Raw genomic sequence first — 15,925 nt, 5'->3', positions numbered from 1 at the left:
GCTGTTCTGCCATACGACAGTAAAGGCCAACAGAAACTTCCCTGGATACCTTCCCGCTGCCTCCTCACCTCACTGGGATCTTTGCTCAAGGGCCACTTTGGAGAGACTCTCCCAGACCACATCACAGCACAAATTTGCCCATTTCCAACCTCATACCAGCTCTAATTTCTTACAGCATTTCTCACCTCTTGGTACAGTGTGTGCGAATTACATCTCTTCCTACCAAATCATGAGTTCTTGCAAAGCCAGGACTTTGTGAACTAGTTTATCAACAGCGCCTGACACACAATAAATGTTTCTGAATAAATGAATCCTTTTCTATGATTTTGAAGAACTTTTTAATATATTAAAACTAAACTACGTGGTAAAATACAACAGTCTCACAGTTTTGTTTGTTAACACAAACAAAGTGTAAACAAAGACAGTTCGGGCATGAAACTAGTTGATCTGGTACAGAGAACCCAGCCATCTCTACCCTTCACAACCCCATTTTCCCCTACCTTACTCCTGCCCTTGGTATGAGATCACTGTCCTTGGCTATAGTGGTATTCTGGTAAATAAGTATCAAAGCACTTAGCTGGTTCAAAAATCAAACAAAACTGAATTACAGCAGAGAAGTACAAAATAGAAAGCAGGAGAAATTTGGTCCTTGATATATCCCTGCTGTTTACAAGAATATTTCATTATATGGTCATTTAATACAATTTAAAACACAATGAGGTAGATTTCAGTAGCAGACAGACTAACTTGGGAGGTTCCTCTTACCCTTAAAATTAAGGCTAAATAGAATACTATTCAATTCAAATGAAACCTGCCTCTAGTGTAATCCCAGGCTTATCAAACAAACTTACTCATGAAGTTTGAACCTCTAAACCTAGAAGTACATTAGAATAACCTGGCATTCTGTTAAAAAAAAAAAAAAGAAGTCTGTCTGGGCTCCACTCCAGACCACTTACGTCAGAATTCTGGGACCCAAGGTGTGCCTGGGTGGCTGTCAGTTAAGCATCTGACTCTTGATTTGGGCTCAGGCCATAACCTTGGGGTCGTGAGACAGAGCCCCATGTGGGGTACCTTGCTCTGGGCGCAGTCTGCTTCAGATTCTCTCTCCCTCTACCTCTGCTCTTCCTCCTTCCCTAAATATACATGGATGGTCTCTCTCTCAAATAAATAAATAAATAAAATCTGGGGAGAAAAAAAATACTGGGACCCAAGCAGAATATTTTTTTGAAGTTCCCCTGATGATCCTAATGAGCAACCAAGGCTGAGGACACACTGCCCCATGCATCGCCCCGGTCTTACTTCTCTCCAACTCCATAAATCAAAGTACAGAAACAAATCATGAACTTAAGTCATAATTTAAATTCTTGGCACCCACAATAAATCTCAAAGAAAACATTCCTATCTGCCCCGTTCTAATACTTCTATCATTTCCCCTAAAGAGTAGGCATTAATGGGGCGTCTGGGTGGCTCAGTTGTTAAGTGTCTGCCTTCAGCTCAGATTATGATCCCAGGGTCCTGGGATCATGCCCCACATCGGACCCCCTGCTGTGGGAAGCCTGCCTCTCCCTCTCCCACCCCTCCTGCGTGTGTTCCCTCTCATGCTGTGTCTCCCTCTGTCAAATAAATAAATAAAATCTTAAAAAAAGAAAAAAAGAATAAGCCTTAATATCTCTCCTAAAATACATCCCTGATTTAAACACGCAAATGAGACCACAATTACTCCTTTTAGAAGCACTGCTCTTGTCACAAGCTATTTTATATAGCAATTACTTTATTCTATGAAGTATATATACCTCTATTATCTCCTTTTTTATTCTATAAAGTATATATACCTCTATTATCTCCTTTTTTATAACCAAGGAGTTCATCTTTTATTTATTTACTTTTTTTTACTATTTTATTTATTTACTTGACAGAAAGCAAGTGAGCACAAGCAGAGGGAAGGGACAGAGGGAAAAGGAGAAGCTGACCCCCCACTGAGCAGGCAGCCTGACTCCGGGCTTGATCCCAGGACCCAGGGATCCTGACCTAAGCAGAGGCAGACACTTAACCAACTGAGTAACCCAGTAACCCAGGAGGCCCAAACATTCATCTCTTGATCATCTCAGGGTTGTGAGTTCAAACCCTCTCTGGATATGGAGCCTACTTTACCAAAAAAAAAAAAAAAAATAAAAAAAAATAAAATATATATATATATATATATATATATATATAAAATAAATACGTAAATGAAAATAATTTAAAAAAAAAAAAAGGAATTACCAGCCCATTTTAAAGATGGAAACTCTCAGAAGTTATCTTGTCAAAGGCATAAGGCCATGGGCAGTATAATGCACATATCAGAAAGGTACCTTCTGGGGCACCTGCATAGCTCAGTGGATTAAGGCCTCTGCCTTAGGATCAGGTCATGATCCCAGGGTCCTGGGATCGAGCCCCACATTGGACTCTCTGCTCAGCAGGGAGCCTGCTTCCTCCTCTCTCTCTGCCTGCCTCTCTGCCTACTTGTGATCTCTGTCTGTCATATAAATAAATGAAAGCTTTAAAAAAAAGGTACTTCCTGCCTATTCTGCTGTTCTTACAAACTATATTACAGCAATCTATTGCTGTTTATAGTCTATCTGTAGTTACAGCCAACTGCTGTTAAAGACAAAGTACCAAATTTTAACAACTTAAGTATGGTTACCAGTACAGATTGCCAGTTAAACAACAAGGTTATAATGGGTGCACATTTACTTCTGCTTCCTCCCAAGTCTCACTAAAAAGATAATAAAGAGGGCATTAAACAAACCCACAGAGACAAAAAGAACAAGTTAGGAGAAAAAATAAAAAAATTTTTTGAAGTTAGAGGCCAGACAGAAGAGCCTTAACAGACCAATACGCCCTGGGAAAATCTCAAAGCTAAACCAGCAGGGAGGAAAGGCCAAAGTACCTATGCTGTAGTAGGTTTTTCAAAGATGTTATTTATTTATTTTAGAGAGAGAGTGAGAGATCGCATGTAGGCGTGCAGGGAGGGCGGGGAGTGGCAGAGGGAGAGAATTTTCAAGCACAAATCCCTGCTCAGCAGGGAGCCTGCCATGGGGCTCCACCTCACAACCCAGGAGATCATGACCTGAGCTGAAACCAAGAGTCAGACGCTCAACCAACTGAGCCACCCAGGCACCTGGGCACCCCTGTGTTGCAGTATTTTTCAAATTACATAGTAATAAGTCTAAAATAAAAATTATTTCAAAGTAGTAGCCTTTCGCAGTATTTCTTTTTTTTTTTAAGATTTTATTTTTTTATTTGAGAGAGAGACAGTGAGAGAGAGCATGAGAGGGGAGAAGGTCAGAGGAAGAAGCAGACTCCCCATGGAGCAGAGAGCCTGATGCGGGACTCGATCCCAGGACTCCGGGATCATGCCCTGAACTGAAGGCAGTCGCTTAACCAACTGAGCCACCCAGGCGCCCTCGCAGTATTTTTTTCAACCAACGCTAAAAACATAGCTCCTCTAATAACAGACCACTAAATTTTTTACCTTAAACTAGGAGTTCTCACACTGAAAATCATGGTAGCTACAGGTCAAAGGGACCAATCCAAGATCCTCAGGCTATTTCATCACTCCCACCCTTGTGCTCTGCATCCTAATACCAATGTGCTTATAACAAACACCACCTGCTTCCCGCCTCTTACTTGTGCTGTTTCCTCTACCTGGCTAACTCTTTTTCTTTCAAGAGCCGAGGTGTCACCTCCTCTAGAAGCTTTCAAATTGAGAGCCAGGGAGGATTTTAAATTCATCTTATTATCCCCATATGGCAGAAAAATACTTGTTGAATTAACTACATAATTAAAAACAACAATACAAAAGTATTAAACACTAGCATGCTTATGGTGGATTAAGCAGTATCTACATGTATCAGTTTATTTAATCTTTCCAATAACCCAATGAGTTGGGTGTGCAGAGAGGTTAAGCATCTTGCCTAAGGGCACAGATAGTAAGTGCTGAATCATGGACTGAAATGCAGTCTGGCTCCAGAACCAACATCCTTAACCACCAGGCTCAGCCTTCTCTTTAATTGCCAATGTCTTCCCAATCTGTGTTCCCAAATCCTGAAGCTTCAACTCTGAATGCCCAAAACCTTCTGGACATCTCTAGTTGGATGACATTTAAGAACTGCAAAATTAACACAACCAATGTCACTATCTCCCTCTTGCTCCCAAAATCCTCCAACAAAAACTACTTACCACATCTTCTTGTCTTACTTCAGTTAATAAATACCATTCATCCAGTTACCCAAAGTAGGAACCCACACATGAGTACTTTTCACCTATCCATCTCTCTCATCCCCACAATTGCCAAAAATTATGGTTCCTACCTTTCAAACTAACTTACACAAAGCTCTCATCATGTCTCATACCTGGGCATTAGTTTCAAACCTCTCTAAAAACAAATTTGATTATGAAATAACCTACAATGGCTCCCTACCACTGACATCATGTCAAATTTCTTTTTTTTTCCTAAGAATTTATTTTATTTTTTGAGAGAAAGAGAGAGCATGTGCACAAGCAGAGGGGAGAGGCAGAGGGAGAAGCAGACCTCCCACTGAGCAGGGCTTGATCCCAGGACCCTGTCTGTATTCATGACCTGAGGTGAAAACAGATGCTTAAAGCAACTGAGCCACCCAGGCACCCCTCAAGTCAGATTTCTTAACAAAACGTATTATGATCTTGTCTTTGCCTATCTCTCAGCTTCAACTTTAACCATACCCTCACACATCCTAAACTCCCAACTGGTTTCCTTCGAAAACTTCTCTCTGTTCCTTGAATTTGCCATGTTTTTAAAGACCACAATGTCGGGGCACCTGGGTGGCTCAGTGGGTTAAAGCCACTGCCTTCGGCTCAGGTCATGATCTCAGGGTCCTGGGATCGAGCCCCACATCGGGCTCTCTGCTCAGTGGGGAGCCTGCTTCCCTTCCTCTCTCTCTGCCTGCCTCTCTGCCTACTTGTGATCTGCCAAATAAATAAATAAAATCTTAAAAAAAAAAAAAAAAAAGACCACAATGTCTCCACACAAGCAAGTACCCTAACTTAAAATGACGATCCCTAAAATGTTCCCTCCCACCATCTCATCTTTCAAAATGAATCATTAAAGCAACCTCCTCTGAGAAGTCGTCTCTACTTCCCTCAGATTGAAGAAACTACCTCCTGTGTACTCACACAGCACTCTGCATATCTATGTTATAGTACTTATAACATTACACTAAAATGATTTACCTAAGGGCAGCCATTAACCAGCTGCCTTTGGCTCAGGTCATGATCCAAGGGTCCTGGGATTGAGCCCTGCACTGGGCTCCCTGCTTGGTGGGAAGCCTGCTACTCCCTCTCCCACAACCCCCTGCTTGTGCTCCCTCTCTCACTGTGCCTCTTTCTATCAAATTAATAAATAAAATATTTAAAAAAAAAAAAGATTTACCTAAACACATCACCAAGCATGCATTCAAAGGCCAAAATGTTGCCTTGATTCTTTTTTTTTTAAGATTTTTATTTATTTATTTGATAGAGAGAGATCACAAGTAGGCAGAGAGGCAGGCAGAGAGAGAGGGGGAAGCAGGCTCCCCGCTGAGCAGAGAGCCCGATGTGGGGCTCGATCCCAGGACCCTGAGATCATGACCTGAGCTGAAGGCAGAGGCTTAAACCACTGAGCCACCCAGGTGTCCCTGTTGCCTTGATTCTTTTGTGCCCCCGTGTCTAGCATATGTTCAATAAATGTATAAATAAATATAAATCAACTAGCTCGGGGCGCCTGGGTGGCTCAGTGGGTTAAGCCTCTGCTTTCAGCTCAGGTCATGATCTCAGGGTTCTGGGATCGAGTTCCACATCGGGCTCTCTGCTCAGCAGGAGCCTGCTTCCTCCTCTCTCTCTCTCTCTCTCTCTCTCTCTCTCTCTGCTTGCCTCTCTGCCTACTTGTGATCTCTCTCTGTCAAATAAATAAAATCTTAAAAAAAAAAACAAACAAACAGGGGCACCTGGGTGGCTCAGTGGGTTAAGCCGCTGCCTTCGGCTCAGGTCATGATCTCGGGGTCCTGGGATCGAGCCCCGAGTCCTGCTTCCTCCTCTCTCTCTGCCTGCCTCTCTGCCTACTTATGATCTCTCTCTGTCAAATAAATTAAAAAAATCTTAAAAAAAAAAACAACTAGTTCTTCACATTACCTTGCTCTTTTCACAATTTCAAGTCCAAAATCAATTAACTTACATAGTCTATATTTCTCCTGGAATACAAAAGTTATTATAATTATGTCCATTATATTTCAGTCACATTTCCATATACACGGAAAACTGTAAGAATACTGCCACTTCAACCACATATCTGCAACAAAAATGTCTGCAGTATTTAAATAGCCACTGCTACCAAAAAAATGAAAACACAATAAAAAATACTTTGAGCGTGTGTGTATGTGTATATATATATATATATGTACATATATATATATATATATATATATATATATATATACAACCACTTTCTGGGGTAGACACTATTACTATTCTCATTTTATGGGATGAACTTCAAGATCAAACAGAACCAAGGTTTAATCCCAAACTGTTTGGATCCAGAAGCTGATATCTTATAGAGACCCTCAGCAAATCTATAGCTAATAAAAGACTTAGACAAATTATTGTTAGAGAAAAATCATCCTTGAACAGATAATAGTTAGGAAAAGATCCGTGATAAACATAAAAAAAATTTGGATCAATTTTTCTTGCTCTAAAAACAGATCAAAATATTTTTTTAATTTTAATATAAATTCGCTCTAATTAACTGTGGGAAAATGTTTTGTTAATAAAACAGCAAACTGAGGGGCGCCTGGGTGGCTCAGTGGGTTAAGCCGCTGCCTTCAGCTCGGGTCATGATCCCAGGGTCCAGGGATCGAGTCCCACATCCGGCTCTCTGCTCGGCAGGAAGCCTGCTTCTCTCTCTCTCTCTCTCTCTCTCTCTCTCTCTCTGCCTGCCTCTCTGTCTACTTGTAATCTCTGTCAAATAAACAAATAAAATCTTTAAAAAAAAAAAAAAAACAGCAAACTGGGGCACCTGGCTGGATCAGTTGGTAGAGAATGCAACTCCTGGTCTCAGGTTTGTGAGTTCAAGCCTCACACTGGGTACAGAGATTACTTATAAAATCTTAAGGGGCGCCTGGGTTAAGAGTTCGACTCTTGGTTTCAGCTCGGGTTGTGATCTCAGGGTCATGCGACAGAGCCAGGCTCCATGCTCCCCATACAGTCTGTTTAAGACTCTCTCCCCAGGGGCACCTGGGTGAACGAACAGTCATTAGGCGTCTGCCTTCAGCTCAGGTCATGATCCCCAGGTCCTAGGATCGAGCCCCACATCGGGCTCCCTGCTTGGCGGGGAGCTAGGCTTCCCCTGCTCTCACTGTTTATCTCTCTCAGTCAAATAAATAAATAAAATCTTTTAAAAAAAATAAATAAATAAATAAACTCTCTCTCCCTTTCTTTTTGCCCCCCCTTCAAATAAATAAAAATATCTTTTAAAAAATAAAATCTTGGGGCGCCTGGGTGGCTCAGTGGGTTAAAAGCCTCTGCCTTTGGCTCAGGTCATGATCCCAGGGTCCTGGGATCGAGTCCCGCATCGGACTCTCTGCTCAGCGGGGAGCCTGCTTCCTCCTCTCTCTCTGCCTGCCTCTCTACTACTTGTGATCTCTGTCTGTCAAATAAATAAATAAAATCTTTAAAAAAAAAATAAAATAATAAAATAAAATAAAATCTTAAAAAAATAAATAAAATAAAACAGCAAATCTTTGACATAAGGCAGGTCATCACGTAGCATTACTTTAAAGTCAGTCAACTGTAACATAAAGTTTGTACTGAGCCCACAAAGAGATTTGCCCAATTAAGTTTTTATAAAAAACTCAGATGCAGACACGCATGGGTGGCTCAGTCCATTAAGCAACTGCCTTTAGCTCAGGTCATGATCCCAGGGTCCTGGGATAGAGCCCCACATCAGGCTCCCTGGAGCCTGCTTCTTCCTCACCCTCGGCCACTCCCCTACTTGAGGGTATAGGCACACGCTTGCTTGCTCTGTCAAATAAATAAGTAAAATCTTTCAAAATAAAAGGGGGGGTGGCGCCTGAGTGACTCAGTGGGTTAAAGCCTTTGCCTTCGGCTTGGGTCATGATCCCAGGGTCCTGGCGCTCTGCTCAGCGGGGAGCCTGCTTCCCCATCTCTCTCTGCCTGCTTCTCTGCCTACTTGTGATCTGTCAAATAAATAAAACAAAATCTTAAAAAAAGAAAAAAAAAGAACTCTGATGCATTCAGGAGACAACTATCTTCTAGGGCTACTGAAATCCCAACTCTATATTGTGTTCATTATATTTCATAAAATAACTAGAAAGAGACTAGAAAGGTTTATCTTCCCAAGGTAAGTCAGGAAATAGGAAGTTGTATGAATCATTTACAATTTCCAAAACAGACCTACAGAAAGATTTTATATTTTATCCAAATTAGTGCAAGCTTAATTTAGGAAATAGTAAAAAAAAAAAAATATTTTCTACCTCTAACAAAGTGATAATAAGTATGAATTTGATCCCAAAAAATATTTGAGAAATACACAGGGTAACCTAACTAGTCTTCTATGCTCCAAGACTTCTTAGAGCAGGCAGCTCTGGGCTTTAAGTCTGAACAAGAAGCTCAAAACAAACAAAAAATAAATATGTAAAAATTCTCCCAATCTGAACTCCACCACAACTGGAGTACAGTGATCTTTTTCTCACTTATGACCATCGTGCAAATTTCTCATACCTAATCAAAGTCAATGTCAAAGGGAAATATTCACAAAGAAATCTGAAACTAGATTATTTGTCTAAAAACACTGAGCAGGGGCACCTGGGTGACTCAGTGGGTTAAAGCCTCTGCCTTTGGCTCAGGTCATGATCCCAGGGCTCTGAGATTGAGCCCTGCATCAGGCTCTCTGCTCAGCAGGGAGCTTGCTTCTCCCCACTCTCTCTCTCTCTGCCTGCCTCTCTGCCTACTTGTAATCTCTGTCTCTCAAATAAATAAATAAAATCTTTAAAAAATAAAAATAAAGGGACGACTGGGTGGCTCAGTTGGTTAAGCAGCTGCCTTTGGCTCAGGTCATGATCCCAGGGTCCTGGGATCGAGTCCCGCATCGGGATCCTTGCTTGGCAGGGAGCCTGCTTCTCCCTCTGCCTCTGCCTGCCTCTCTGTCTGCCTGTGCTCACTTGCTCTCTCTCCCTCTGTCTCTGACAAATAAATAAATAAAATCTTTAAAAATAAATAAATGAATGAATGAATAAATAAATAAATAAATATAAAAAAAATTAAAACTGCGCAGTTTTGGAGTTTCCTCCAGGTGACAGAAATCTGGAGCCCACTTCAGAAATTGTAGACACGATGTACACATACGGTACAACATCTACTGATTACTACCCACACACATTCATCTTCAGTTACTTATTTACAGACAGTGTATGAACAATCCGTGTGCACACAGAACTAGTAATACAATAGTCTTAACTTCATTCTGACATTAAGCCACACCAATACACTGAAAGACATTCTTCCAAATAGAGATAATATTCGTCACCAGCATTTAAATTTCCATGTGCACTTCAATGATATCTGTCCTCTGTATATAAACACTAAGTCAGTGACCATTTTTTAAAGTAATAGTGAGAAGCATGGTAATAGCAAGTACCCATGAGCCTTAGGAGAATTAACATTCACTGTGTACATATGCCAAGCAGCATTAGGCACTTTAAACATGTTTACCACTTAATCTATACAACCATTCTATTAAATGTTCATCTTAATCTTAATTTACAAAAGAAAAAGCTGAAAGTGCAGGAAGTTTAGAGACTGAGTTAGTAAGTGAGCTAAAAGTCAAAATTCAGGAATACCTAAAATATAAACACCCATTCTCTTTCTATGTGCCCTCAAAAAAGTTTATTAAAAAAGCAAACAATACAAAATGTACTATTAGGGTAGGAAGGCACTATTTTAGAAATCAAGAGAAAAACACCACCAGTAATTAAATAAGAAAATATTGAGTAGGTACGCCTGGCTGGCTCAGTCAATAAAGCATCTGACTCTTGATCTCAAAGCCATAAGTTCAAGCCCCATGTTGGGTATAGAGATTGCTCAAATTAAAAAGAGGGGAGGGAGAGGAAGGGAAAGAAAATAAGGGAGGGAGGGTGGAGGGAAAGAAAAACTGAAGAAATCAGCATTACCTCACTCTTACATCAAAGCAAAAACTAGATGGATTTTGCTGGATGGTAAAAGGTGGTAAATAGGAAAAATTCCTAAGTTCAAATTTAGAGTGAAGTTCAAAAGATTTAACACAGAATATCAAAAAGGTTTAAATAAAAAAGAAAAAAGAGTATTTACAAAGATTTACAAGTAAATAGAAGAAGTATTTTTGAACAGTAAACACACGTTCTGTTCAAAGAACTTTCCGTGTACTAACACTCCTAATAATTAGGACAATTATATCCCCCTTTTGCAAATGGGGTAACTGGAACAGAAATGTTAAGTAATTTAGTCAAGGTTACACAGTTAAATTGGGAGGTGAGGGAAAGCAGAAATTGGGATCTTAACCTAAGCCAACAGTCTCCACAACCAGGCTCCTTCCTTTACGCTAAATTGCAGGAACAAACTATAGCTAAAGAGAGGAACAAGCCTAGTAATACAAACAATATGGTCAAGTCGTGTATGGAGAGAGCTATTTTGATTTTCAAAATCCCAAGTACACAAATTAGCCTGTGAAAAGATGTTCAGCATCCTATGTCATCAGGGAACTGCAAATTAAAACAATGAAATACCACTACACACCTATTATTAGAATGGCCACAATCCAGGGCGCCTGGGTGGCTCAGTCGGTTAAGTGTCTGCCTTCAGCTCAGGTAGTGATCTCTGGGTCCTGGGACTGAGTTCATTGGGGAACCCATTTCTCTCTCTGCCCGCACCCCCATGCTTGGTCTCGCTTTCTCTCAAAAATAAATAAATAAAAATACTTTATAGAAGAAAAAGGAATGGCCACAATCCAAAACGGAAAAATAGCAAATGCTGAGAAGGATGTGGAGCCACAGGAACTCCCATTCACTAGCACTGGGAAAACAAAACAGCACAGCGGCTCTGGAAACAGTTTGGCAGTTTCTTGCAAAACTAACATAATCCTAACACTCAATCTGATATTCATGCTCCTTGCTACTTACCCAAATGAACTAAAAACCCAAGTCCACAAAAAACCCTGCACACAAATACTTATAGCAACTTTATTCATAACTGCCGCAACCTGGAAGCAACCAAGATGTCCTTCAGTAGGTGAATGGGTAAATGAATTGTGGTCCATCCAGACAATGGAATATCATCCAAAGCTAAAAAGCAAATGGGCTACCAAACCATGAAAAGACATGGGAGAACTTAAATGCATATTCTTAACTGAAAGAAGCCAAACTGAAAAGGCTACTGTATAATTCCAACCATGTAACATTCCAGAAAAGGCAGAACTATACAGTGAAAAAAATCAGGGAGTGGCAAGGGCAAGAGAGAGAGACAGGTGAATGGGCAGAACAGAGAGGATTTTTATGAAAGTGAAACTATTTTTTTTTGTAAGATTTTATTTATTTATTTAACAGACAGAGATCACAAGTAGGCAGAGAGGTGGGGGCAGGGGTGTCCTGGAGGGAAGCAGGCTCCCTACAGAGCAGAAAGCCAGATGCAGGGCTGGATTCCAGGACCCTGAGATCATGACCTGAGCCTAAGGCAGAGGCTTAACCCACTGAGCCACCCAGGCACCCCTGAAAGTGAAAATATTCTGTATGATATATCCATTTTTCACAACCCACAGAATGTACACCAAAAGTGAACACTAATGTCAACTACAGACCTGGGTGATAATGATGTGTTAATGCAAGTTCACTGATTATAACAAACACACTGATAGTGAAGGGAGGTTGTGTGTACAGAGGGAACTGGAGGTATCTAGGAACTCTAGACATTCTGGTTAATTTTACCATGAACTGCTCTAAAAAACAAAATCTATTTAAGAAAAGAAAGGAGGGGAAAAGGTGTTTATTTAGCAGTTGGTATGTAAGGAAGCACCCATTTAACATACTCATTAGCCTCTATACACAACTGAAAAGTATTTATTAGTATTTTGCACTGGGCATCCTGAGGAGGGGATATAAACAAGAGGACAGGTTCCTTCCCACAAGGAGTTTTAAATATAGTTAAATGGACATCCTATATTCACAAAAAGCTAAATGGAATTTAAATAGTCCAAGACAGAAAACATACCACAAACAGTAAGTTGCCAAATTACTAAAATAGACATTAAGAGGACAACATGTGCGTAGGGGTTCAGTGGATCGCTTCAGACAAATAAAATCAGGAAGTTAAGATTTGCTCTAGGACCTAAAAAATGGCTTAGATATGCCTGGAGGGGACTGGCGCATTCCAAGAAAGAACAAAACTACCCAGTTAGGAAAGAAATGAAATGAACCAGTTCACAAAACTAAATAGGGAGACAAGACTAGAGAGATTGGTAGAAGTCAAAGAATGCCAGGCCAAGGAATCAGCCTAGGAACGCTAAATTCTTAACTCTTAAATGCTAAAAAGGAGCAACTTGCCTAACCTCTGTTATACCGATGGCTCTTAATCTAACGAAAGTGTATTTACAAACACTGCATATCAGATACAGATATGTGCTAGAAGACACAGTCAAAAATTCACCACCTCTGCTACCCAACTGAAGACATACATACGTCCTGCTTCCCATCCTTCAGTTTTCAATCTACTCTAGGAAGCTACCCATAATCCTACAATCTAACTCATTCAGAAGACACCTATCACCCAATAAAACCCCATCATTCTTTTTCCCCTCACACAAAGATGTCTTTCTTCTAGGGTAAAAAACAAAGTAGCTCCTTGCCCCTTAACTGGAAAGAGGGGTCATCTTAGGACCATGGTCACTACTGGCACCTTCTCCTCATTCTATTTATAGGACGGTCACCCTCTATTAATCATTAAAAGCAAACCTCCTAAATAAGTATGTTAAATACATACATATAACAGGCAAGACAAAAAAAAAAAAGCATTTGCTCCCCAATCACCAAAATAGATGACATACATAAGACTCTATACAACCTCTGGTAATTATCATCAATAACTTCAATTCTCATAAATGAAAACATCACAGATTTTGTCCACTGATACTTTCAAACCTTTCCTGTAATCCTTTTGTTTACCATAGACTCTTCCACATATTTCAAATCACATACTCAAACTTCAATGTGTGGGCATCTGCGACTATATCCAATCCCACACTTTTCTAATTAACAAATTCCCCATCATATGCCAGCTAAGTTACCCAAATCAATGATGTTCTATGCATGTACCTTTAATCTTGTGTTAAAATCCTCAAACCCTCCCCTTTAGGAATCTACCACTAGAGTGACTATTTTCTCCCCTTTCATAACAGACACATTCATACATGCCCAATTTCCTCAACCATTTATTACAAACGCTCACACACATTATTTTTCTCAAACATAGGCTCCAAGCATAAAAACTCCCCATCAGACGACTCCTTTCTATCAAAAGCATTGTAAACCTTCCATTAATATGGCTTTTTATAAAAAATTCAAATACATATATTATAACACCAATTAGTCGAAGTTTACAATCATGAAAGACAGTATTAGATATTGTTTAAAGATACAAGCATATGCTAAAATACATAAAAACGTGTGAAAACAATAAAACCAAATTAAGGAGAATGCTCACAGGGGAAGGAGGATTGGAAGAATACAATCCAAGAGACAGAGAGGAGGCTCAACTTTCTAATGTTTTATTTCATTAACAGAATCAGGAATACATGGTTGTTCACCTTATTCTTTATACCTTTCTGTAGCTGAAATATTTTAAGGGAGTTTAAGAAGAAAGATATCCAATTACTAATTAGTATCTCCCACTCATACATAGAGACAGGTTGTTATGTCCAAAATGCAGTTACTACTCATAGTTACATCTGGGACACCCCTCCTGTCCTTTACCTTAAGCCAAGAAAAGAAAACTTACAAGGCTACAATCCAAAACTTTCCCTTAGACGTATCTTAGATATGGTCCAGGCTTATATTCTGTAGCTATATACAATCCATTTCTTTCACAACTCTCATACTGACAAAAGTTAAATCTCTTATTCTTCTATCCCTACACTACTATTAACTCTTACATGCCTTATTCCATAGCAAACCAGAACAATGAACTTATTTGTGTATGTTACTTGTGTATGTTAAAATCTGTGTCTGTTAAAACTTAAGTGAACTGTTTAGCCACATAACTAATTTACTCTGCTGAATGCAGGCATACACACCTCTGTGCACGCGTGTAAGTCACTCATATACTAACTTTTCTATCTCAATTTGTAACCTCTAAATTAAACCATACATCATTCAACCGCAAATGAAATGTCATCTCACCAAACACAGTTTAGCCAGAGTTAATTCCAAAACACTCCACTCCAGTACACACAGCGTTCACCTAATGCATAAAGTCCCGTCCCTGGAACAACGTTTACTCCACCCAGAAGTGCTCTCCTCCACTGGCGAGACTCACACATACCTCCGAATCCTAACTTTCGGCCCGCTGTGGTAGAACAAGGAGGGCCTGAAGTTTCACCTCCTCATCACGATCCCAAAGGAATCTATATTCATACACCGCAGGCTCGGAGCTTCTCATCACTAGGGGGTCGAAGTTGGAAGCCCCGAGCTAAGGGACAAGGTCTAGTCTTCCATGGCGTCCGCCTGAGTCCTGAAGTCGTCGACCGTACAGTTCAGGCAGCCGGCCCGCCTACTTCCCTCCCCACCCCCACTCCAGGCGCACCCCACCCCCACCCCCGGCGCGAAGCCCGCTGTACATCCTTGCACCTGCGGATCGTACGAACAGCCGAGGATCCGCTTCTCTCCACCGGAGGGAAGGGCTTAGATGCCGGCTCCGACACTGGCCTCCGGCCACCAGGCTCTCACGTCGGGACCAACCGGGCGACCCGTTCGCTCTCTGATCTAGCAGAAGGCAGCAGCGACACCTTCTCCAAAACCGACCCCGGGGCCTGCCCTTCTCAGGTGCCGGGCTCCGAGGCCTCCTCACCTCTCCCAGAGGACCAACCTACACCGGACACTCAAGGCCCGAAAGGCAACTCCCACCACTCCCCGACCCGCCAGTCTTTTCTTCCCAGCTGCAGCCGCTGAAAAAGCCAAGCCCCACGGTCCTCCTCCACCAGCTTCCGGGCCTCGGCTCACAGGCAGGCCTGAGCCCCCAGCCCTGCCCTCCGCCACCCCATTCCCGTCACGCCGCTTCCCCTCCACCGGAGGCCGAGCCCCGGGGCTGGGCGGCTTCCTTCCCCGGCATCCCGCGGGCCGCGCTCCTCCCGCGGCGGGCCCGGCCCCCGCCCGGCGTGCCGCACACTCACCGCTGAGCGCCGAGGCCTGCAGGGTGGCCCCCGAGGTGCCGTCGATGACTTTGATGGTCCCGCGACTGGTGACGGCTAGGATGGCGTTGAGCGCCGGGTGGTAGGAGAGGCTGTGCAGCCCGTCGGCGTCGCAGCGCATGCAGCCGTCTCGCAGCACCAGCCACTCCGAGACCCCGGCCGCTCCCGCCCCCGCCGCCGAGGAGCAGCCCGGGCCCGAGGCCGCCGCAGCCGCAGCCGCCATCTTCCGGCCTGCGCTCAGCACAATCACACTGGGAAGCGGCTCAGTGACAGTCCCGGGAGGTGCAGCACCGCCGCCAGTCACCATCCGGGGCCAGGGGGCAAGCGGAGCGCGTTAGCCGGAAGTGAAGTCAGGCGCCGGCACGCACGCGGGACGTCGGCCGCGCGCCCGGAGGGGCCAAGCTCGGAGGGAGGTTGGCGGGGGAGGGG

The 15,925-nt window shown here is 42.4% G+C and overlaps 1 protein-coding gene across 11 annotated transcripts in view; it reads right to left on the bottom strand.

Moving 5' to 3' along the window:
* BIRC6 (baculoviral IAP repeat containing 6) overlaps positions 1-15,904 on the bottom strand; it is a 227,342-nt gene extending 211,438 nt beyond the window's left edge. For 9 of the 11 annotated variants that reach the window (XM_004777910.3, XM_004777912.3, XM_004777917.3 and 6 more), the window contains exon 1: positions 15,479-15,898. In XM_004777910.3, the coding sequence (XP_004777967.1) occupies positions 15,479-15,803 (325 nt within the window). In that variant the 5' untranslated portion in view covers positions 15,804-15,898. Of the gene's footprint in view, positions 1-15,478 lie in introns of all 11 variants that reach the window. The other 2 variants (XR_201180.3, XM_045079285.1) reach the window with 2 other exon arrangements.
* Between the last annotated feature and the right edge of the window lie 21 nt (positions 15,905-15,925).

The sequence above is a fragment of the Mustela putorius genome, unplaced genomic scaffold (genome assembly GCF_011764305.1).
Source record: "Mustela putorius furo isolate JIRA1106 unplaced genomic scaffold, ASM1176430v1.1 tig00000281_pilon_pilon_pilon, whole genome shotgun sequence".
In the NCBI taxonomy this organism is placed as follows: domain Eukaryota; kingdom Metazoa; phylum Chordata; class Mammalia; order Carnivora; family Mustelidae; genus Mustela; species Mustela putorius.
The sequence above is the reverse complement of the archived record's forward strand: the minus strand, read 5'-3'. Positions and strand labels throughout refer to the sequence as shown.